The following is a 22,441-nucleotide window of genomic DNA, read 5'->3' on the forward strand; positions in this document are numbered from 1 at the left end:
GTGGGGTCAGTGAAGCAGATGTTAGCAATGCATCTGTGAGAGTGTTGGGCCTGGCTAGCCTCCAGGTCCATAGGGACTTTAGGAGTGCTTGACTTAATTTAATCCAGACACACTCACAACTGGTCACAAACATGACCTATTTCACACATGACACGCTCATCACCAGGGTGTTATATAGGATAAGAAAGGTGTGTGTGTCTCATATAGGTCATTTGTGCTATTGTGGGTCTGCACCAGGGCCTCCATACTTATCTGTATGTAACACCCTCTGTCAGCTCAGCAGGCAGCGATTTTGAGCATGTCACAACAGTTCAGTCGGTGCAAAGATGCAATTCACAGCAACCTTTGCAATAGCAGAGCCCACACACCTACCTAAAATCCTTTTTGGTTGATCTCCAAAGAAAATGTATACAATTTAGAATACAGTTAATGACATCTGCATAATATAATTGTTATAGCACTAAAGTAAAATGATAGAAATTAGTGAGAACTGTTATAAATTGAGGCTCTTCTACACGTCAACGACTTACTATATGGATTTCACATCACATTTGTATGCCTGTAAACCTGGTCAATGTGTCGCACAAAAGGGATCATGTAGATGCATGTTCTGTTTAGCTAGTGGACCATACCCAGGGGCAGCGGGTCATGTTTTTTTGTGGCTGATTGTAGTTGAGGCCTGTCTGCTCTGTAATGTGAACATGACTAGGTCAGGACACTGGTGCACTTTTAACCTGCTGACTCCAGCTCTGTAGATAGCACATGTGTAGTTATTCTCATCTAGTCAAGGCTGTATTTACTGCACTGTTTTCCAACTGGATGTGTTCAGTGATCACAGGCTTGTGGGTGCACACAATAGAAATCATTATAAGCTTGTGCGCACACGCAAATACAGACAAAACACACACACACATGCAGGAAACCTACTTCTAAGAGAGTCTGGAGAGAAAAGACTGTATTAACCATAATTCCCAGGTCATGTACCTATTCGAAATGTATCAACCAGCAAGTCTGGCTTAGCACAACACACACCACACCTTATTAATAAAGAGACTGGTTCTATCTCTAAGGGTGCCTTGATCCATTTTTCATGATGTTTCTTCTACAAATATCAAAACACAACACATTCTTTTTGATACTGATTCCTTTTTCTGCTGGCACCTGGTTATATACCTGGTGCAGCACTGGAGAGGACCTGTCTCTGTAATGTTAATTCACAGCCTGATTGGGATTTGCTTTCGTGAAACTCAGTGTTTCAAGGCTTTTCCATAACCGTAGCTTTGAACTTTGATTAGTGGCACTCAGCTTTCAAGTAAAACTCAGAAATGTACAGTATACGCAGTAGTTGATACGCTGCAGGTGTGAGGTTGCTTTTTGTCTACAGTGTGTTCCACTGTAGTGAGTTTCTAACTCTTCCTACCATTTCCTTTTCATTGTCTCCCCCTCTGGTGTAGCAGCGTTGGGCTTTGAAGTTCATCTTCATGCATCCACAGTTCTGTGTTGTCTGACAAACTCAATTCAGCAGCAATGAAGGCTTTGTCTGCTTTTGTGCTCTCTGTCAAACGAGCTATTCATGATTAATAGTGGTTTTAATGTCTGTTTTACTACATTAATGCCTCAGTTATGACATGGAGGGGGTGGTCTTGTACAACAAGTCTGTGTGTTGGCTGTCTTGGAAGATTTTTGTTCCTTACAAATTGTGCTCTCTCTCTCTCTGTCTCTCTCTCTCTCTCTCTCTCTCTCTCTCTCTCTCTCTCTCTCTCTCATTATTTTTTAGCTCTACTGATGGAATAAATTGGCCAGTCAACTTAGCTTCTATCTATTTTTCTGTGCTATTTATTGATAGCATGGCACCAATTTGTTGCAACTACTGTAGGTAAATATGTAGAGACATTAGTGATGGTACATCAGCCAACTCTGATCTGTTTGCAGAGTGTGGTATAGTTAGTAACGTAGGAAAACATGTTTTTGATGAAGACGAGTCAGCCAACAGGCAGTGCAGCCTTTTAAAATGCAGATGGCTTTCCCTAGTTGGCCAATTAGTAACTTTAGCTCTGGAACACTTATCTGCTTTCATCTTCTTGTGTGTGTCTTTCATTTGGGGTGCAGGGAGCTTAGTGTGCCTATTTTCACAAGTGTGTGGTGGGGTGTGTGTGTGTGTGTGTGTGTGTGTGTGTGTGTGTGTGTGTGTGTTTTAGTGCATGTGTCTGTTTTCTGCGATAGTGAAAACCCCACATAACTTTATTCTACTGCTATTGGCAGTGAGACGGGCAACCATACTGTTAGATGTCGGGTATTAAGCCAAAACACATACCGAGTCGAACATAGGAATGAAATGTGGAAGGCACCACTGTTAGCAGTGCAGTCCTGGCAGTATAAAAATTAAATGAGTTAAATGGGTAAAAAGTTGCCTTGTACGCAGCTACAGCAGGGTTAAGTAATGTGCAGCATTCCAGCAGCCTTGCCACTGACCTCAATCTTTTCAGGAAACATTCAGTGCAGTATTGGATCACAGATTAAACATTCTTAACAGCACATAGGCACACAGTAGACATTAAGATGAGAGACACAATAGCTCCCTAATAATAAAGCTTGTCATGGAAATGTTTTTTTTTTTTCTGTATTTCTGTAGATTAATCATATCTCCCCATTGTTTCTCTCTCTCCCTCTCTCTATCATACAGGACCAAACCGCAGCTCAGTAAGCTCCTCTTGCATGGAAACCCTCCTTCCCTGGCAGCCTTTTCCTCTCCCTAGAGCTAGCGGCCAGCATGGCAGGATGAACCTCTGCCAGCGATAATGATGGCCAAAAAGCAAGATGTCCGGGCACCCACCTACAACCTGGTCGTGGTTGGCCTGTCCGGCACAGAGAAGGAGAAAGGCCAATGTGGTGTGGGCAAGTCTTGCCTGTGTAACCGCTTTGTCCGGCCAAGTGCAGATGACTTCCACCTAGACCATACCTCCGTTCTCAGTACCAGTGACTTTGGAGGCCGTGTTGTGAACAATGACCACTTCCTGTTCTGGGGAGAGGCTGGGCGGACGATGGAGGAAGGGCCAGAATGCCGTATGAATGTGGTGGAGCAGACAGAGTTCATTGATGATCAGACGTTCCAGCCACACCGAAGCACAGCACTCCAGCCTTACATCAAGAGGGCAGCTTCTGCCAAGCTGGCTTCGGCTGAGAAGCTAATGTACTTTTGTACAGATCAGCTGGGACTGGAGCAGGACTTTGAGCAGAAACAGATGCCCGAAGGCAAGATTATGGTGGATGGCTTCTTACTCTGTGTGGATGTTAGCAGGGGTATGAATCGTAGCTTTGAGGACCAGATGAAGTTTGTTACCAATCTGTACAACCAGCTTGCCAAAACAAAGAAACCTGTGGTACTGGTTCTCACCAAATGTGATGAAGGAGTTGAGCGCTATATTAAAGACTCGCACACCTTTGCCCTAGCCAAGAAGAACCTACAGGTGGTAGAAACATCAGCACGCTCTAATGTCAATGTTGACTTAGCCTTTCTTACACTGGTTCAGCTAATAGACAAGGGTAGGGGAAAGCCCAAAATCATCCCTTACTTTGAGGCACTGAAACAGCAGAGTCAACAGATTGCCTTAGCCAAAGACCGCTATGAGTGGCTGGTCAACCGAATTGTGAAGAACCACAATGAGACATGGCCCATTGTCAGTCGACGCATGCAGTCTGCACCTGAGTACAAGGACTATGTTTTCCTTGAAGGGACAGCTAAGGCCAAGAAGCTCTTCCAGCAGCATGTGCATAGACTTAAACAAGACCATATAGAGAAACGTAGGAAGGCCTATCTAAGTACACTTCCACAGGCACTGTCTGTAGTGTTACCACAGTTGGATGAGATAGACCACCTGAGCTGGTCTGGAGTTCAGAAAGTCCTGGAGACAAAGAGAGATTTTTCCCAATGGTTTGTAGTGCTAGATGACACCCCTTGGGAGACCACACCACACATTGATAACATGGAGGATGACCGGATCCCCCAGGACCTCCTGGAGACCCCTGCAGCTGAAGCTATCTATGAGACCCACCTGGAGCACCTAAGGAATGAGCGCAAACGGGCTGAGATGCGATGGGAGTTCAAGGAGAAGCTAAGTGTTTCTCCTTTCATCACACCCGGGAAACCCTGGGAGGAGGCTAGAAGCTTCATCATGAATGAAGACTTCTACCAGTGGCTGGACGAGGCTGAATATCTGGATATCTACAACAAACACCAGAAGGAAATCATTGACAGAGCCAAAGAGGACTTTCAGGAACTGCTTCTTGAATACTCTGAACTCTTTTATGAGCTGGAAGTGGATGCAAAGCCAAGTAAAGAGAAAATGGGAGCGATTCAGGAGGTGTTGGGTGAGGAGCAAAGGTTTAAAGCCCTGCAGAAGCTCCAGGCAGAAAGGGATGCTCTGGTATTGAAACATATCCACTTTGTCTACCACCCCACAAAGGACACCTGTCCCAACAGCCCCCACTGTGTTGACAGTAAGATAGAGCAGATTCTGGCCTCCAGATTCCCTACCCGCTACCCATCATCAGATAGTTCAAGACTAGATTTGGGGAGGGCTGAACGGATTAATCTTGTCATCCTAGGAAAAGATGGGCTAGCCAGAGAGATGGCAAATGAGATAAGGGCCTTGTGCACCAGTGACGACCGGTACGTGTTGGATGGCAAGATGTATGAGTTAGCCCTTCGTCCCATAGAGGGCAATGTACGTCTGCCAGTCAATTCATTCCACACACCAACCTTTACACCACATGGTTGCCTGTGCTTGTACAACTCAAAGGAATCCCTCTCTTATGTTGTTGAGAGTTTAGAAAAGCTTAGGGAGTCAACTATAAGCAGAAGGGAAAGGGAAAACAGCTTAGCCCAACTCCCACTGTCCCTCCTTCTGGTCACCAAGCGAGGGGTGGGGTCAATTGGGGATATTGGGGGGGAGACAGCTCAGACTCTTATCCAACAAGGGCAGCAGGTAGCTGGAAAGCTGCAGTGTGCCTACCTAGACCCTGCTTCTCCAGGCATGGGCTACGGTCGCAATGTCAATGAGAGGCAGATCAACCAGATGCTGAAGGGTCTCTTAGAATCACGGAGAAGCATAGGAAGCAGCTCCCCTCCTTTACCCCCTCCAGCCTCTGCCTTCAGAGACTCTCAGTCCCAGCCAATGCTAGAGGCAGACCTGAGGATAGTCATGTGCCTGATGTGTGGAGACACATACGACATAGACCAGCTCCTTGCTCCCTTCCTGTTGCCCCAGCATTGTCGTCCTGCTGCCAGTCTCAGCAGTGGCACCTCCGTTTTGCTGGATCTCAGTATAGGAGGTCAGAGGCAGAATATTGAGCTGTCACTGCTCTCCTTTCATTCCTCATTCTCACTCCGCAAGACCAAGCTGGTCCACGGCTACATTGCAGTTTACTCTGCTCGCCGCAAGGCCTCTATGGAGACATTATGTGCTTTCCTTTGTGAGGTCCAAGACATCATCCCAGTCCAGTTGCTAGCAGTAGGGGAGAGTCAGATGGAGCTGTCAGACTCAGAGTCAGCTAAGGAGCAGGTCAGCCAGGGAGAGGAATTGGCCCATGAAATAGAGGCCAGGTTTAACACAGTGATATGTGGACATGGTGGGGTAGTAGGGGGGCTTCATAAGATAGACCTTTTCCAATCCTTCCTCAAAGAGGCGGTAGAGAAGCGCACTATTGTTGAGGCCACACACATGTATGATAATGTGGCTGAGGCATGTACCAATGAGAGCATCAGCCCTCGCTGTGGCTCTCCTAGTCCAGTTAACATTCTTATGGATTCAGAGGACGATATTGACCCATCACCACCTTACCCTACCCTGAGGGAGGATGGCAGTCTGAGTTCCCACCTGGGAAGCTTCAAGCTGCCAGATCTGGATTCAAGTGATACCTTCTCTGTCATTTCTGATCTCAGCACCTTTGAGAGCAAGCTGAACAACAAGGTTCCACCACAAGTGAAGCCGAAGCCTGTACGTAAGGTTAACCTCGGCCCCTACATGGACCAGCAGGGTGGCACCAATCGCCGCTCTTTGCCCCAAGCTGTCAGCTGGGCTCCAGGTAGCGATGGTGGCTATGACCCCTCCGACTACGCAGAGCCCATGGATGCTGTGAGCAAACCTCGACCTACAGAAGAGGAGAATATTTACTCTGTCCCTCATGACAGCACACAGGGCAAGATCATCACCATTCGCAACGCCAACAAAGGTCACTCCAATGGAAGTGCCGGGGGGAATGGGTCCGACAGCGAGGCTGATAGCAGCTCATTGGAGCGCAGGAGAAAGTTGTCTGCCATTGGGGTAAAGCCTAAGCTTTACAGAGACAGATCCAAACGACTTGGCAAGTTCAGCAGTTTTAGGACGAGCTTCTCTATAGGCAGTGATGATGAGATGGGGGGTCCACCCAAGGCTAGCCAGGATGAGGTAGGAGCCCAGAAGGACAACTCCATCGAGGAGATTGAGGACCCCAAAAGGAGAAATATACTTAAGAGCCTGCGCAGAACTGCAAAGGTGAGTGTCTGTGCATCCATCTGTTTTAGTTGGATATCAGTAATGTATAAGTCACAACTCTGTTACTAAAAACAGTATTAATTCTTAAATTAAGAACATTTCATTTTCTAAGTTGATTTAACTATTCCCAGCAGTTAGCAGTTAACAAGTGTTATTCCAAAATGTTGCATGTTTATTTTGGATCATTGCCCGAGTAAATCACTTAGTCATTTTGAAATATTGAGTTTTCTCAACTAAAGCTTAAAATAACCTCCTAACTAAAAAAGTACCATGCCCTTGAAAGTCTTTTGGCAAGAAAAGTGTCAATTGTTTAAATAGTGGAGATTTAATTTTAGAGCAAAACACTTACTGTAAATTGTAACTAATGACTGACTCAGAATGTTTTGCACTTATACCACTTTGTCTGCAGTATATATACACACATGTATTTGTTTATGGACAGAATGGATATAATGTCCATAATCCTCAGTACAATTAGTTGGCTGAGATTCAACGAATTCAGTATAATCTCTCTACTCTCTGCAGCTCGGCTGAAAACGTGCCAAACTGTAGGAGTTCCTCTGAAAGCATGTCTGGTATATTTTACCCTGACCCATCTGTGAGAGCTCTCTAAACTAGCCAGATAATCGGAGGAAAAAGAGAGAACCTCCAGTAGCTAAACTTCTATACCAGAAGGCAGTTACTCTTAATGAATAGGGACAGAGCCACAGTTTACACTGTGCTATTTTATGTGTGTGCTCATGTATATGTCTGCTTGTTTGCATCAGCTTTCCCATTATATAGCTGTCATAATGATGTTTGACATTTATTTCAGCACTATTTTGAAAGTATTAACATCAAAGCAATTCTTGCTGTAGCTGTAGATGAAAAGAAAACTAATGGTATATCTCAGCAAATTAGCTGTAAACACCCCTGCTGTTCAGGAAACAATAGTACCTACATGCAAAACAATGTGAGAGAATCTCAGCACAGTCTTTCACTGCTTAATTATAACATACAAAACCTGATTGTGCAGTCACCTTGCTTTCGGACTCGCTAGTAGTACGACTATACATTGTTTACAACTTAGTTGTCAAAGGTTTGCCGTTAGTGATCTAGTGATTGACATCGGCGTCATCTAGTTAAGACAGTGTTGCTTACTGTTCAACTGTTGTGGTACTGCAGTGAAGTATGTGCCAAGGCTGGTCAGTTTGTTCCTAAGACTAAGAAGTATTCCCTGTCAGCTTGGCTTTCTTTGCAACCTTCCTTTAATTTTCTCATATTCACAGTGAATGTCTTCTCTTCAAACTTTCAGCTTATCACATTCCTGTCACACTCTTTCTCTCTCTCCCCCCCATTATGCTCTCCTCACATCTCTCCATCCTCGGCATCTCTCGACCCCTCTCCTGTTTGTTTCTGTGCTTGTCTCTCGACACATGTTGTGACGATAGTTTTGACCTTACTTTGTTAGGCTTATCAGCCTGGTATGCTGTTCATCTGCACACATGGCGTTGTACAGAAGTGTCAGCTGACTAGAAGTTACAGCTGTGTATTTTGTGCGTCTGTGATAATTACCATGGCTGTCAGTAGGGTGAAACAGGAGGGGGATGATTAATGTTTTCACACACTCAGCTGTGATGTCCAAGTAAGTACCTTTTGTAAATGCTCACACAGCTCCTAAAAACCAGGTCTTTTCCTTAATGCACTAACTCGCTTAGCACGTAGTGTATGCCATTTGTCCTTCTGCAAATGTGTGCCCCATGTTAGCAAGTATACACATTCCTGTAGCTCTGACTTTTACCTGATCCTGTGCTCTGACCCTGTCCTTTTGAGAGGGGCAAATGGGATCAATAAAGTATCACATGACACATTTTTACCCTTGTTTCAAAACAAATCCCCAAGAAAATTTAGATCAGTGTCCTCATCGTTACGCTAATTAGTGCCTCTGATTTGTGCCCTACAGTATATCTGGGATCTGGATATCTGCATTCAAGGCCATTATGACTTAATTGTGGTTTTAACAAAGTGATCAAGTTCTATCACCTGTTTTCTAAGCAACTGTCTCAAAGATAAGAGTCAATTTTCAATCTGCTGCAGCAGCCGTCATTTCAGGGTGTGAGGTGTTGTAGTCACAGGGTGTGACGTGTTGTAGCAGGTACTAAGGGTTGGTATAGAACCAGCTGTTCCTGTTAGTGGCTTGTCAGTGTTAAAGAGTCCGATTTTCAGTTGGTTTTAGGAGGAAGGTTTGGGTTTATGCAGTGTGAACGCTTTCTTGGTCAGAGCCTTAGGGTACTGTCCACCACTCTGAGTCATGATGTGTAGGAACAAATAATTGAAACTAGACTCTGAGCTGGTTTTTAAAACCCCCTTCACCTCAGGCAATGACCAACTGTGTGTCTGTCCCACTCACCCTCCCTCAGCAAGAGGCCGGAAACATTCTCTCTCTCTCTCTCTCTCTCTCTCTCTCTCTCTCTCTCTCTCTCTCTCCCTCTCTCCCTCTCTCCCTCTCTCTCCCTCTCCCTCTCCCTCTCTCTCCTGCAGCTTTTTTCAAACCTCCTCAGCCAGCAAAAGGAATGCTACAAATTCCTCAGTCACCTAGTTCCAGTCTAGTGTCCTCAAATAAGAAATAGGAGGGAGGGAGACAATCAAAGAAAACGAGAAAACCCAACCACAGAAAGAAAATGAAATGGAGCCAGAGAGAAATAAGAGTTATAATAGAACTGGTATTTTTATTTGTTTTTGTACTGTGGCTTTGTGTTTCAGCATCCTACAGTGCCTGTGTATGTAAACGCTCACCATGGTGTCGGTATGTTATTATTAAGGATGTGTTTTGTTTGTCTTTTGTGGTAGAGGTCTGTTGTGTCTTCTCAGCGCTGGCAACATATCCTGTCTCAGTCAGCAACTAAAAGGAGTGGCCAGAAGGCAAAACTGCAGGGGGAGAAGACAGTGAGAGAGAAGTGGATGGAAGAGCAAGAGAGAGAGAGAGGGAGGGGGGGTGTAGAGACTAAAACTGAGATAGGGCACAGATATACAACACAGTAGTGTGACAGGACACAAATAAATTGAGTTGCTACTAGGAGCTAAAAACCAAGCTGGCAGTGGTTTATGACAGAACAAGACAGATACTTTTGTCTTGTAGTGTTACATCTATTATTACTACTACCCCTTTAATTCACTTAAAGCCTCGTGTAGGGGTTTTGTGCATGTGTGAATACTAACTTTGCATGTATATGCGCACATGTGACAGATGACAGGGAAAGTAGCAACAGTGCCCTTTTCCTTACGGTTTCTCATAGAAAAACACCCTAGGTAGAAAATCCTAGATGATACTGGATCTTTGAGGCCAATACCAATATCAACACTTGAGAAGAATATAGCAATATATTAACCAATGTTTTTTTTTTTTTTCCTGAGTAAAGATATTTTGCATTTGAACAATATGATTTTCTATGACATTCTTTTGGATGTTAAACATCATTTTAAGTTAAGAATTCTAACTAAAAAAACACAAACAAAACTTAATTCAATTTAAGTTGACAAAAATCCAAGATGAAATATACATAGGAATGCTGCCAATAAAACAGATATTACTTTAGTTTACTTATCCAGTTCTTTTATGTATCTCCTCACATACTCACTGATAATGAATCCTCTGTAATAACCACATATCGGTCAATAATAGTGGTCTGCAGAGGTGTCGGTCAGGTTCTTTTAGGTGGTAACAGATTAACAACAGAATAAATTCACTAAATGTTCAAACAACAAGCAGAAAGAAGACGTCCAGGTGAGCCTGTGTTGATCTGCTCAGTCCTAATTAGTGTTTCCCTGCTTGTTTCCTTGAGTACGTGTGTGTGTGTGTGTGTGTGTGTGTGTGTGTGTGTGTGCGCGCACGCGCTATCGAAAATGTTTGGTGGAGTGCAGTGAGGCCAGTATCAGGAGCAGAGGGCACGCCGGGATCCTTCTCTCTAATGAGCACTCCTCTGCTCCTTTCCTGGGTCTGTCTGTCAGGCCTGCACTGTTCCCACAGTCTGTGTGCCCAGCCAACCATGCATGCCTGCCTCACCACCTAGCCTGCCAGGGCAGCGCCTCAGGGGGCTGACAGACTTACTAGAGATCCAGGCCTCGGGGGCCTTTAAAACATTCCCACTGAACACCATTAAAGCGCAGTACAATTGCTACTGATGCCTCAGCCATACGGAGGCATACAGAGAATGTTGCAGGATTGCATTAGAGGTCTCTTAACAGGAAAATAACAGGAGTTAGAAAGTAATTAAACAGTGAATAAGAGAGTTTGATTATCTGAAAGCTGCAGTGCAGTAGACCGAGAAGGAGAAACGCAGAATGCCAAAAGGAGGGCAAGGATGAAGAGATAAGTTAGGAAGGAACTGATGTATATCAGATATATATTTGTGCAGAAAACAGGGTTCAAGTAAGGAATATTTGATTGTGTATCAGTTTAAGGTTTGAAGGAATGTGCGTGTTTGCGTTTGTCTTTTTGCTCAAGTAGATACTAACACACTCATTTTAAAATAAGGTCATGGTCTTTTACATTTAAATCAAGTCATTTCAAGAACAATGCATCTTGGCTTAGTGTTATTTTGGACATGTGTGCCTATGTCAGCAGTGCTCAAATAATGTTACATTTTGTGTCTGAGTGCTCCTACCAATCTGTTCTTTCCTCATGATTTTTATCCCCAGAAACCACGACCCAAACCCAGGCACTCCATCTCAAAACCCATTGAGAGCAACTACTTTGGTATACCACTAGCCACCGTGGTCACTCCTGAGAGGCCGATTCCAGTCTTCATTGAGAAGTGCATCCGTTTCATTGAAACAACAGGTAGGAATAGATGCTCTATGGCATTCAGAACAGAACAGGCTTTCATTTAAGTGTTAACTGACTCTGCATATGCTATACCTGTCTCCTTTGAGCTCTCTTTTTCCCTATATTTTGTCCTTATCTTAATGCTCCTCCCTGCTGGGATTGGTCCTCCTTAAATCACACGCAGCCTTTGTGTCTATGTGCACGTGCGTCCGTGCTTTCTTTTGTGTCTCCCTTACTCTTTGTTCACATTTGATAAATGGTAGTGCTTTGCTGAGCTGTAGGCTTTATAAGCGGGCACCTCTAGGGATGTGAACCAGGTCGGGGTGTTACCTTTTTTGGTAACCTAAATAGTTTCATAATCTCAAAAATGTAAAGCAAAATGGGCTGTGTTGAAATCCACGGGTAAAGCCAGTTCCTTATTTGTATGCATATTACATAAATATCGTTCGTGTGGCAAGTCCCAAACTGGTCGAAGCATCAAACAAATCATGCTGGCTTCTGTTTCCAGTGGTTACAGTCACAGTATTTTGTACTATCTTTAAAATGAGTCATCATCAGAGCCTCATTCAGATCAATGTGATAATGAGAAAAGCCAAGGGGGTTTTTAAGCAACAAATAAGTTTGTGATGGAGTATAATGTTAGAATGGCTCTATGTATTTTAACTAAAATACTCTGATCTGCTAACCTTGAACTCGGTGTGGATTAGAGGCTGTTGCCACCAATCATCCACACACCCCCATACCTCCTCTCCTCTCCTCCCTGGGAGTACTGGGAGCACAGATGTGATTGGATAGCCTTTCTTGACCATGCTACCCTGTTGCCCAGATGCCAAACCCCCTGCCAGGGTATTCTGGTGCCCCAGGACTGCCAGCTTGCCTCTCAGTCTGCCACCAGGTGTTACACTAAACCAGAGGCAACTTAGATCAGGTTCAGTAGTATATATAGATATTTGTACACATCTGACTGTTCTTGGCTGGGCCGTAAACAGGATTTTAGATACTAAAGTCATGAGTCAGTCTCTCACCCCTTTACCGCCAAACACTTTTTAAAATTTTATTTAGTTAGCTGTTTAATTGTATTTTCTAAGTTTTATGTAAATGGCAGCATCCCCCCTGAAATCAACTCAACACAACTGACTAATATCTACCTAATAGAGCTGTCTCGGAGAAGAGTGTATATTTTCCCTATACCCAGTATCGGATTACATACTGTAATTAACATTTTTACATAAAGGTCTACATTTTGTTTTAAAGCGCTCTCTCTCTCTCTCTACATGCTGCCAGGAATACAACTGTGCTGTATTAATACTGAATTCTTTATTATTTTATTGATTTGAACTGGTTCCAGGAATCTGCCTAACAAAATGTTTTAAACTGTGAAAAACCACACGTGTAACGTCACTGGTAGTTACTGTCCTGATTGGATTTTAATGTTTGTCTTATAGGAACCTTCATTTTATTTATATATATATATATATATATATATATTTATTAAGTAATGTTTATTAAAAATTTGCACATGTGCGCATTGCTTAAAATTGTCTTTTCATTCCATAAAGTGAGTTGCATGTGTGTTTGACAAAACATTGCTGTTTACTGACATGCCATTGCATTCCACTGTAATCTCTGTCCTGATTAAAGACTGTATCTGTGGATTACTGCGGCCTCAGAAAACACCACCGCCTTCCTCTGTGTAGGAGTATAGGGGCAAAGCTCTAGATAACAAGGCATCACGTTAGATTTCACCTCCCCCTGTTCAGGTGGTAACTGGAGCAGTCATAGCTCTTAGTTCTGGATGAAGGAGGAAAAAACGGGTTGTATGTATTTATACATGAGGATGTTTTCCACCTTTTACCCTCACTCACTCCTTTAGGCCTAATCCTCTTCTCCCGTGCCCTTGTTTCTCTACTACTTTCTCCCAATCCAGTCATCCTTCTCCCTCTGTCTCCACTAGTACCTTCACTTGTCAGACTACATTTCTTTCATCTTCTTCCTAACCCATATTTCTATTTCTCCCTCTGTTTTATTGTCACCTCTCTCAATTCACTGCATTTGTTCCTCTCATGCTATCCCCTCCATCTCCCCCTTCCTTCATTGCTTTCGCGCCTTCCTCGTGTGTGTGTGTGTGTGTGTGTGTGTGTGTGTGTGTGTGTGTGTGTGTGTTTGCCAGAAGATTGCCAGGTAATGTTCTGCCCCATAGCTCCCTCTGTCCGATCAATATCACAAGGTGGGAAATTGGAAGAATGTTTGGGCTCAGCTCTTTTCTGTGTGTGTTTAGCTTGCACCTGTGTTATTTATGTGTGTATGCATGTGTAAGAAGTGTTGGCCTCACACATCTTACAGTCAGTAGCAATAGGAGTGTGCGCACAGAAATGCTTAGTTTACATACTAACACATGCGGTACAAAATGGCACACCCACACAGAGAATGACTGCGGCTTGCAAGGGGAAATGAGTTACAATGTGCTATTTCATTTTCGATTGTGGTTGCTGTAAGTCAGACTTTACTTATACCGTATCTGTGTCTACAATCTGTGGGTATAATTGCACTCACAGGAAATTACCATTCAACGCTGACACTGTTCATCACTACAGTATGAGCTGATAATGAGTGACGTTGTGAGGCTGACCCAGGACCTGCAGCTTTGACCTACATCCTTCCCTTCTCCCTCTTCCTCAAACAAAAATACTCACAAACCAAACCTGTCTTTATTATTATCTGTTTAAATGTAATTGATAACCCTCACAGTCTTGTGTTCATATACTGAATCATGACCTTGCTCTATGCCATGAAAATATATATATTTTTTATCCTCAGACAAAGTCAAATTGTTTGAATATATGGACTCAAAAACAAAATGTTCTTATTTTTTTAAATAGAGGCATATTTTGGCAATACACATGAGGCACTAAAGAAAGACTTTTCTGTTTTCAAAAGTCTTTTTTTCATTTCTTTGTTGCTTCTCTTAATTGTGCTTCCCAGCTCACTCCCTTTGTCCCTGAGAATAATAGCAGTAAATGTGTTATTTTGTGTTATTTTCATGCATTCTGAGCTTGTAGAAAAGCAGCTGTAGGCGGCCTCTAGCTCACCCAGTAAGCGCGTTCGCCCCATGTTGGCTTAGTCCTGCAGCGGCGTGGGTTTGAATCCGACCTGCTGCCTTTTGCTTCATTTCATCCCCCCATCTCTCTCCCCCCTTTCATGTCTATCCACTGTCACTTGTAATAAAGGGAAAAAGCCCCCCAAAAAAAATTATCTTAAAAAAGAAAAGAAAAGCAGCTGTATAAAATCAATCCGTTGTGACTGCTGTTGTCTCTCCTGAGCTCTGGCTTTATCTCGGCGTGGTATCCGCAGTGTGTTGTGCCGGGATGATAATGAATGTGTGTTAGCGTGTGTGGGCATATCTGCTGGCTGTAGGAGCCTCCATAGCGAGTAAAGGACAGATACCCAGCCACCGCCTGTTTTCATGGTGAACTATGAAATCAGCCGCTGGGGTCTGGGCTGATGTGGGATCAGCTGGAGTGTTGGACAGTATCATGCTGCGGGAGCACAGCCGCTAACTGCAGGTGCATTTATCGCTATATGAGTGTGATTGCAGGTACACAGGTGTGTTTTTGCCCACTTTAGTGCTGTTGGAATCTGTGACGTCATCATAGATAGTTGTATTTTTAGGTTTCTACTACCGATATAGAATCAAGAAGCTGATAAAAGTAACAATTTTATATGTCCTAATATGCACTGTAGTATGGATTGATAATCGCTTAAAAGAATAAAAAGTTATTAGTTAAAGTTACCTTTTCTAACACAACTGAATACATTTTTAGAGGATGCCGAAAAAACATTTGTATGCCACAGGAAGTGCTCATATTTACGTTGACCCCAGGAAGCGCTGGTGCTTTGTTTGACCCCAGAGGAAGAGGATGCTGTTGTCTGTTTTGGAGAGCTCACCTTTCATCATTTCTATCATTGTAGAACTATTCTACAGTATTTGCTTTTTTATCCACTCAACCAACCACCATCCATGTGTTTTGTTGTTTTAAACACATTCCCCACCCCTCTATATATCCTTATCTTAATCCCTTTATTTGTTCTCATTCTGTCTTTCATCAGTCCTGGCACTCACTCATATGCATCCTCACACTCCCCCCCCCCCCCACTATCTTTCTCATACTTGCTTGGCCCTATCTCTCTCGCTCTCTCGCTCTCTCTCTCTCTCTCTCTCCCCGCCACTGCTACACTACTCCCCTCTCCCTATCTCTCCTCCCGTCCCTGTTTTCCTAGTGTCTGGCTAGGAAAGCTTTTGTGGATAATTGATTGGAAGGAGGAGGAGATCGATGCTGTATGCCTTGACTGAGAGCTCTCCCATTTCCTCCCTGCTTCTCTCTATCTTGCCCTCTTCTTCTGCCACTCCCTATCTCCTTCACTCCCTCTGGATTGCTCTTTGTCTCCCTAAATCTCCACCAAAGTGTTCAGACAAAGAAGAGAGAATTTCAAGGGTGGGAGGTGGAACCCTGTCTTATATATACTGGAAAAAAAATATAAATAAAGGAAAATGAACCTCCACTCAGACCAGCTATCCACATGCCTTTCGCTGTCCTGCTTTGACACAGTTGCTTGTGTTTTCCATGTCTGAGTATGTGGATGTGTTGCGAAAATACAAGACTAAAGGTTATATTTACTAAGCCTACTGCAAATTGCATCACCGCTATTCAATTCAGGGAGTATTTAGTAAGACTAATAAATTATATGTGATATGATATGCTAAATAAGAACAATACTTGTGATAGACGTGTTTTGTACAAGTGTTTACTGCTGCTGAATATTTTGAAACTGCCATTATGCTCCCCCCCACCCCCTTAAAATGAAAATTATACAGCATGTGAGGAAATATTAGCTTAGTCATTGGTTGTCAGCTCAACAAAAGAATCAGTGATTGAATTAAAAAGGTCTCTGACAAATCAATGTGGGAGATTTTTGTTGTTTGTTAAAACTGTCAACTATATTAGATTTTTAGATTATAATGGAATGGATTATTGCTGTAAACGGATAATAAAGGCCTCCTTAATAACTATTTAATTTGCTGCTTCAATCATATTATACTTGACTGCTGTGAATCATCCAAATCCTGGAATATATATATATATATATATATATTTATTTATTTATTTTATTTATACAAATGTTCATTATAACAATATAAAGACAAGCAAGGCAAAATAAGACAAGAAACCATCGAAAACAACAAAAACAGACAGCCAGCACTCACTCAGTACAAAGAAAAGAAAATGTGTAAATGTATATTTATTCATTGGACAAGATGCCCCAAAATGTCCACTCGTAGAGAAAGGGTCAGAAATGAAGTCCAGGAGGCCAGACGGGATCAAGGCAAGCCCACACAGCAATTGGAATAGCACAGTTCCAGTGTGTGGATATAAATGCCCGGACACACGAGCCGATAATCGGCCGTTGGACAGTCTGGCGAGGTCAGTGACTCGAGTCTGTTTGGTGTGTTCCGTGCCGTCGTCCGTCCAAGGGGCCGTCATCCTTCATTTTGGCCGATTTGACATGTATAATCGGCAGGGCGGGCACTGCCGGCAGTCAGACTCAAATGACCCATCTGGTTGGTAGAGTGCTAACCCGGAAACGGGGAGCGGAATGAGCGTGACTAGTCTCTCTCAAAATCTGTTGAAAATCTTTTAAACTGACCTTTGCTGATCTGAAATGAAGACAGATTTACGCGTTCCAATCAGCTGCCGGTTTTCATTTTTTGGGCGACAATACAGATTAGCGCCGCCTCCTACTATGGAGACGTATTACGTCTCGTCGCTTTGGTGTGTTCCGAGGCACTTTTTTGACCAATTTGGTGAGACTGATAAGCCCAAATGCCTTTTCTGCCGACGTTTGGCCGTCGGCTCTGTGTGTCTGGGCCTTTAGACAAGAACAGTACAATGTGTTGCAGGCACACACAATAAGAAATAAAATAAGAAAAAGACATCAGGTCTTTCCCTTCTGATGTGCTCTATGAAAGGGCCCCAAATCCTCTTAAACTTGCTAAACTAAGCATGGAAGTTGGAGAAAGAAAACCTAATTTCCTCAAGGTGTAAACAAGAAACCATATCATTTAGCCACTTTTTTGAAAAATGCATATTTAAGCAGAATCCTCTTCTGATGAAATGTATTTTTCCAGAATAAAGTGATGAATGGAGAGCTCTTGTTAAGTCACCTTTTTATATGCATTTTTTAATTTGCTACAGTGTTCTTTATTGCTGTCTCTTAAGTGTTTAATGTTCTCTGAACTATTAGACACACCAAAGTTGTCTATAACTCTCTCGATGTGCTGGTAGGCCCTCTTTATGTGTGTGCTCAAAAAACAGTGCCACAGGTTTTACACCTTATTTTTCCGGGTGTTAAATATCAGACAGTCGCTTTTCTTTCATGAGTCTTTGCTCCTAGTTTGTACCTCTAAATAGAAATCCTTAAAGTAAATATTACAAGAGCTCAAACATGCAAATTTGAGCCTTTCTACTTTTTTCTCCATTTTCTGCCACAAAACCTCAGTGTGGCCCTTTAGTAAATTATGGAACGCAATTTGTTTGTTTACAAAGAAAGACCGCACATACTGAGTAATTATCCTCCAACGAATGACATCTGCAGTTCCTCAAGTCATTTTAAAGTGTGTAGCTACTAAGAGCCTCAGCTTGTCACAGTGCACCAGTGGGCTCTTAGCAGGCCTGCCGGAGTGCTTTATGGGTTTAATAAATAGTGCTAATAGTGTGTTTAGATGGAAGGGGACATACTGTAGGGAGAGGCCATTAGAGCAGCCTGCAGTAGCTCTACTTTTTCGGGACTTCAGTGTGCATCTATACGCCACATAGTGATGTATCGGAGAGTTCTTGGTGGTAATTAACTAGCGACTATAAATACTTGATACTTGCAAATTAAACACCTGAAAAGAACACTGAGCTAATAACATTTCTCTCTCTCTCTCTCTCTCTCTCTCTACCTCCACTAGGGTTAAACACAGAGGGCATCTACAGGGTCAGCGGGAACAAGGCAGAGATGGAGAGCATGCAGCGGCAATTTGACCAAGGTATGTTACTTTCTGCTTACAGTACTCACGCCTACAAGTGTACACATGCTCGCTCTTGCTTCAGCTGTACACTTACAAGGGTGCAAAGAAAAGGCCACAAAATGTGTGTGTGTGCTTCTATCTATAACAAACCCAGATCCCCTTAATAAACCAGGGAGCATTAATTCTACAGAGGGAATTGGCCTTCGCTCCCTTTTAGACTGTAGAGCTGCCTCCTCGATATTCAACCTGCTCCTGCGTGCGTGTGCATGTTCACACGTGTGCATGTACAAGTGCTATCAATGTGTGTCTCCATGCGTGTGTGTCTATCTGCTGTGGGCAGTTAATTACCTCCAGATTGGTTTGGTTAATGAAGCATGTCGCTGCCAAGATAGATAGCAGAGCAAGATGGCCTGTGTGTACGCGTGCGTCCACGCCTGGTTGAGGTTATATCCAACTCGGGTAATCAGAGTTGAAGCCCCACGTTGAATCATTCTGAGCCTCCAGCCAATGGGACAAGACATTTACAGGTAAAACTACAGTGTAGGTGTCTCATAGCCATACTGAAGATGGCACTTCATCAGGCCCCTGAAGGTTCAGATAACTCATTACAGGAGAAAGCAGCATCAGAAGCACGGCACTTAGGAAACTCAAAATGGGAGCTCTCCTCAGACTTTTCAGGAAACTTAACAACCAAATCTTTATTACCTTTTTCTTGCCTCTCTTCTTTCTACACATTCTACCTTTTGTAAAGTAAAAGGTTATCAGAAAATGGCTTTTTTTAATTAAGTCTCTTGCTCACACACACTCTAGAGCTCTAGTGGAGTTGCTGTCTGGCTGTCTCTCTCTCTGCTCAAATCTACTTTATAAGTGTCTGCGGTTCATTTGACCCCTATCAAAAGGATCCTATGGCATCACCAAAGATGCTATTTTTTATTTATTCATATTGATTAAATGATGAATTGAACAGAACTGTTTGTGCAGACTTGTCTACAATGTCTGTGAACAATCCAGAACAACCACAAACTATAATTATCAGTGAATTATAAGTGGGCAATATGGATAAATCTCTCTAACAGTGTAATATCTGATTGTGATTTAGTACATTTCCTGGAAAATCAATAACCAGACAGGACAGTTAGTTTTTGATTCAGAAAATATAATACTAGACTTTAATAGCCGACTAAATTACATTGATGCAAAACTCATATACAAGTCTATCGTTTCCATAAAACACTCTTGATCATTTATTTGTCAAGCCACCATGCTGTCTGGTTGAATATGTGCAGTTTTAGTTCAGTTATATGACAGACTGATCTTAAAAAATAATTTCTTTGTGGTGCTTATCATTGTACTCAAAGATACTTTACAACAGAATAAAGCACAGAAAATATGAAATGAAAAGTAAGGCAGGGATTTTGAGACATTTCTTAACTTTTTGTTAACCTTTATTTATGTTGGTACAATTTTGATGGCATTGTTCCAGACAGCTACCCTTGAAGTGCTCATATTATGCTTTTTGGCTTTTTCCCTTTCCTTTATTGTGTTAGATATCTTTTTTGTGCACATTATAGGTTTACAAAGTGAAAAAGCCCCAAGTCCACCCCAAAGGGACTTACCATCTCCAACAGAAAACACTGTTCACAAACTGCTCCAAACAGCTCTATTGTAGTCCAGCCTTTACTTTCGTGACGAACATGCATCACTTTGTAACACACGTTATAATGCTAGCCTAGCTGTTAGCATGGCATGCCAGTGTCACTGCCCGATGTGAGTCGAGTGCAGATGTGAGTTGCGCTTGCTCAGATTTAAACGGTTTACGGCATAACGTGTCATACTGAAATTTGTGAAATCCATAAAATAATAAACTTTTCTCATTACAAACAATAACAGAAGATGGAAATCATTTCAAAAACGTTTTAGCTATCTATGATTGTTTGATTGCTAACGTTAGCTCAAAACGCATATTGAAGTGACAGCCTTTGTTGTGTTTGATTGCTAACTTGTAGCCAGCAGTGAACGAACTTCGTTATGTAGGTCTATTTTTATTGTATTGACATTACAGAAGTCTCTGGTTAGCAGGTTCTTGTAGGCTACTTGTCGCAAAGTGACTCATGCGCAATTCACATCTGCACTCGTCGCTAAGTGACGCATGCGCAACTCACATCTGCACTCAACTCACATCGGGCAGTGACACCCTCATACTCTGCAACTGACTAGCTAGCAGTGCTTACCTAGGTACTGCGCATGTGCGACTCCCAACAAAGGTAGGACAGAAGTGAGATGTCTCACTCTGTAGCTAAAACAGAGAGCTCAACACACAGGGTGAAAAGAGGAGCTGCAGAAATGTGTAGTACAACAAAAATATGATGTTTTTTGAAAATTAAACCATGTAAACCTATTCTGGTACAAACTCTAAATACAATTATGAACCTGAAAATGAGTATACTATGAGCACTTTAAGTTAAATTTTGAAATGGACCTGTAATATAAAATGCACCCCTGATATAAACCGTATAGCAAATGACAAATATATATTGTTTCACATTATATATATCATTATAGCCCAGTCTGTGGTTAGGTCAACATTTCCAAAGCAGCCACCTCTTTTATTTAATGTATGCCTGTAAGATTGTGATGTATATAACTGATATGTGTGTTTTGTACTTCAAATCTTTCCATTTCAATTACTTTTCCAGACCACAACCTGGACCTAGTAGAGAAAGACTTCACCATGAACACAGTAGCTGGAGCCATGAAGGCCTTCTTCTCTGAGCTACCTGAGCCTCTGGTGCCCTACAGCATGCAGGGAGATCTGGTGGAGGCCTTCAGTAAGTCCTGGGGCTCTGGTGAGAGGGGACATGGGGCACAGGGATGTGGGGGCGAGTTCTGCACAAAACCCTGAGAAGTATTGGATTTTGCCTTGAAATCCGTTTCCCTACTTTGTAAATGTTCTTTAACCTAACAAGCACTACTCTTGCAATCCAAATCCATTCATGGGGAGAATTGGATTTGCCACTCAAGGGAGGGTCGGAATGTGGAAAGGAGGAGAAAAAAAAAAGGGATGGAGGAGAGAATATTTAAGGCGGAAGGAGGATGATTGCACATGATGGAGGGATGCAAAAGCACTATGGATAACGGGATCTGGATGAAGTCATGAGAAAACAGTCATATGTTAGATAAACGAGGATGCTCCTGTTCTCTCCACAGCCTCTCTTCTTCTCTGTGTCCTGTAATCTGTTGAAATGGAGATTTAAGGCATAGGTTAGTCTTGCATCGCGCCAGAAAGATTTACCCTTGGGCCGCAAGGCTGCTGTCACTCACCAAGCTGCGTGTGTGTGTGTGTGTGTTTTTTTTAACGGCCCCGGCGAGACTCTTCAGCCGTGACAGAGACCTGATAAAGCTCCTGCAGTCTGCGCCACAATAGAGGAATAGAAGAGAGAGTGAAAACTGAAGTTTAGTGACAAGAAAGCCTTCAATTGGTTGAAAATAGCAAATTGTGCTTGGCATTTTCAGAATCTGAGCTTTCTCACTATCAGACTTAGAGGTGGCGAAAATGTGGGATACAGAAGAAGCTGGGCGTGTGGATTCGAGTGCATATTGTCATGGTGACGTTACTTTAAATAAGCTGTAGGAAGTTATGTTTTGATTACCGATGATGAATGTACGGCAGGAGGAACTAAGGCTGTGTTAAGTCATTACGCCTCAAATGTGTTTTTGATCCACACTGACCTCATCGTGGGAATACAGACTCAAATTTTGTGATTGTAAATCATGTTTGTGATGTGGACGAGAACATCTGCTGTTCCCACTGCTGCTCTCTGCCTCACTCACATGCACACAGGATGGACTGTGTTAACTGGTGACGTCAGCTTTTCTGACTCACTCCTCGCTGCCATCAGGCTTAACACACCCAGTGTTATGTGTGTGTTTGTGTGTCAGTTGCTGTAATCTGTAGGACATTGTAATGGGTGTATTTTTCTCCTCTGGAATGTGTGTGGTCTTTGTCTGGTGATTTATTTATTTCTTTGAGAAATG

The 22,441-nt window shown here is 42.8% G+C and overlaps 1 protein-coding gene across 2 annotated transcripts in view; it reads left to right on the plus strand.

The window, feature by feature from the left end:
* Positions 1-22,441, plus strand: part of arhgap35a (Rho GTPase activating protein 35a) — a 69,715-nt gene that overhangs the window by 41,594 nt on the left and 5,680 nt on the right. For both annotated transcript variants that reach the window (XM_078246151.1, XM_078246152.1), the window contains exons 2-5: positions 2,684-6,533; positions 11,211-11,352; positions 18,347-18,424; positions 21,103-21,234. In XM_078246151.1, coding sequence (XP_078102277.1) covers positions 2,799-6,533; positions 11,211-11,352; positions 18,347-18,424; positions 21,103-21,234 — 4,087 coding nt within the window. In that variant the 5' untranslated portion in view covers positions 2,684-2,798. The remainder of the gene's footprint in view (positions 1-2,683; positions 6,534-11,210; positions 11,353-18,346; positions 18,425-21,102; positions 21,235-22,441) is intronic.

This window comes from Sander vitreus, chromosome 3 (assembly GCF_031162955.1).
Source record: "Sander vitreus isolate 19-12246 chromosome 3, sanVit1, whole genome shotgun sequence".
Lineage (NCBI taxonomy): Eukaryota > Metazoa > Chordata > Actinopteri > Perciformes > Percidae > Sander > Sander vitreus.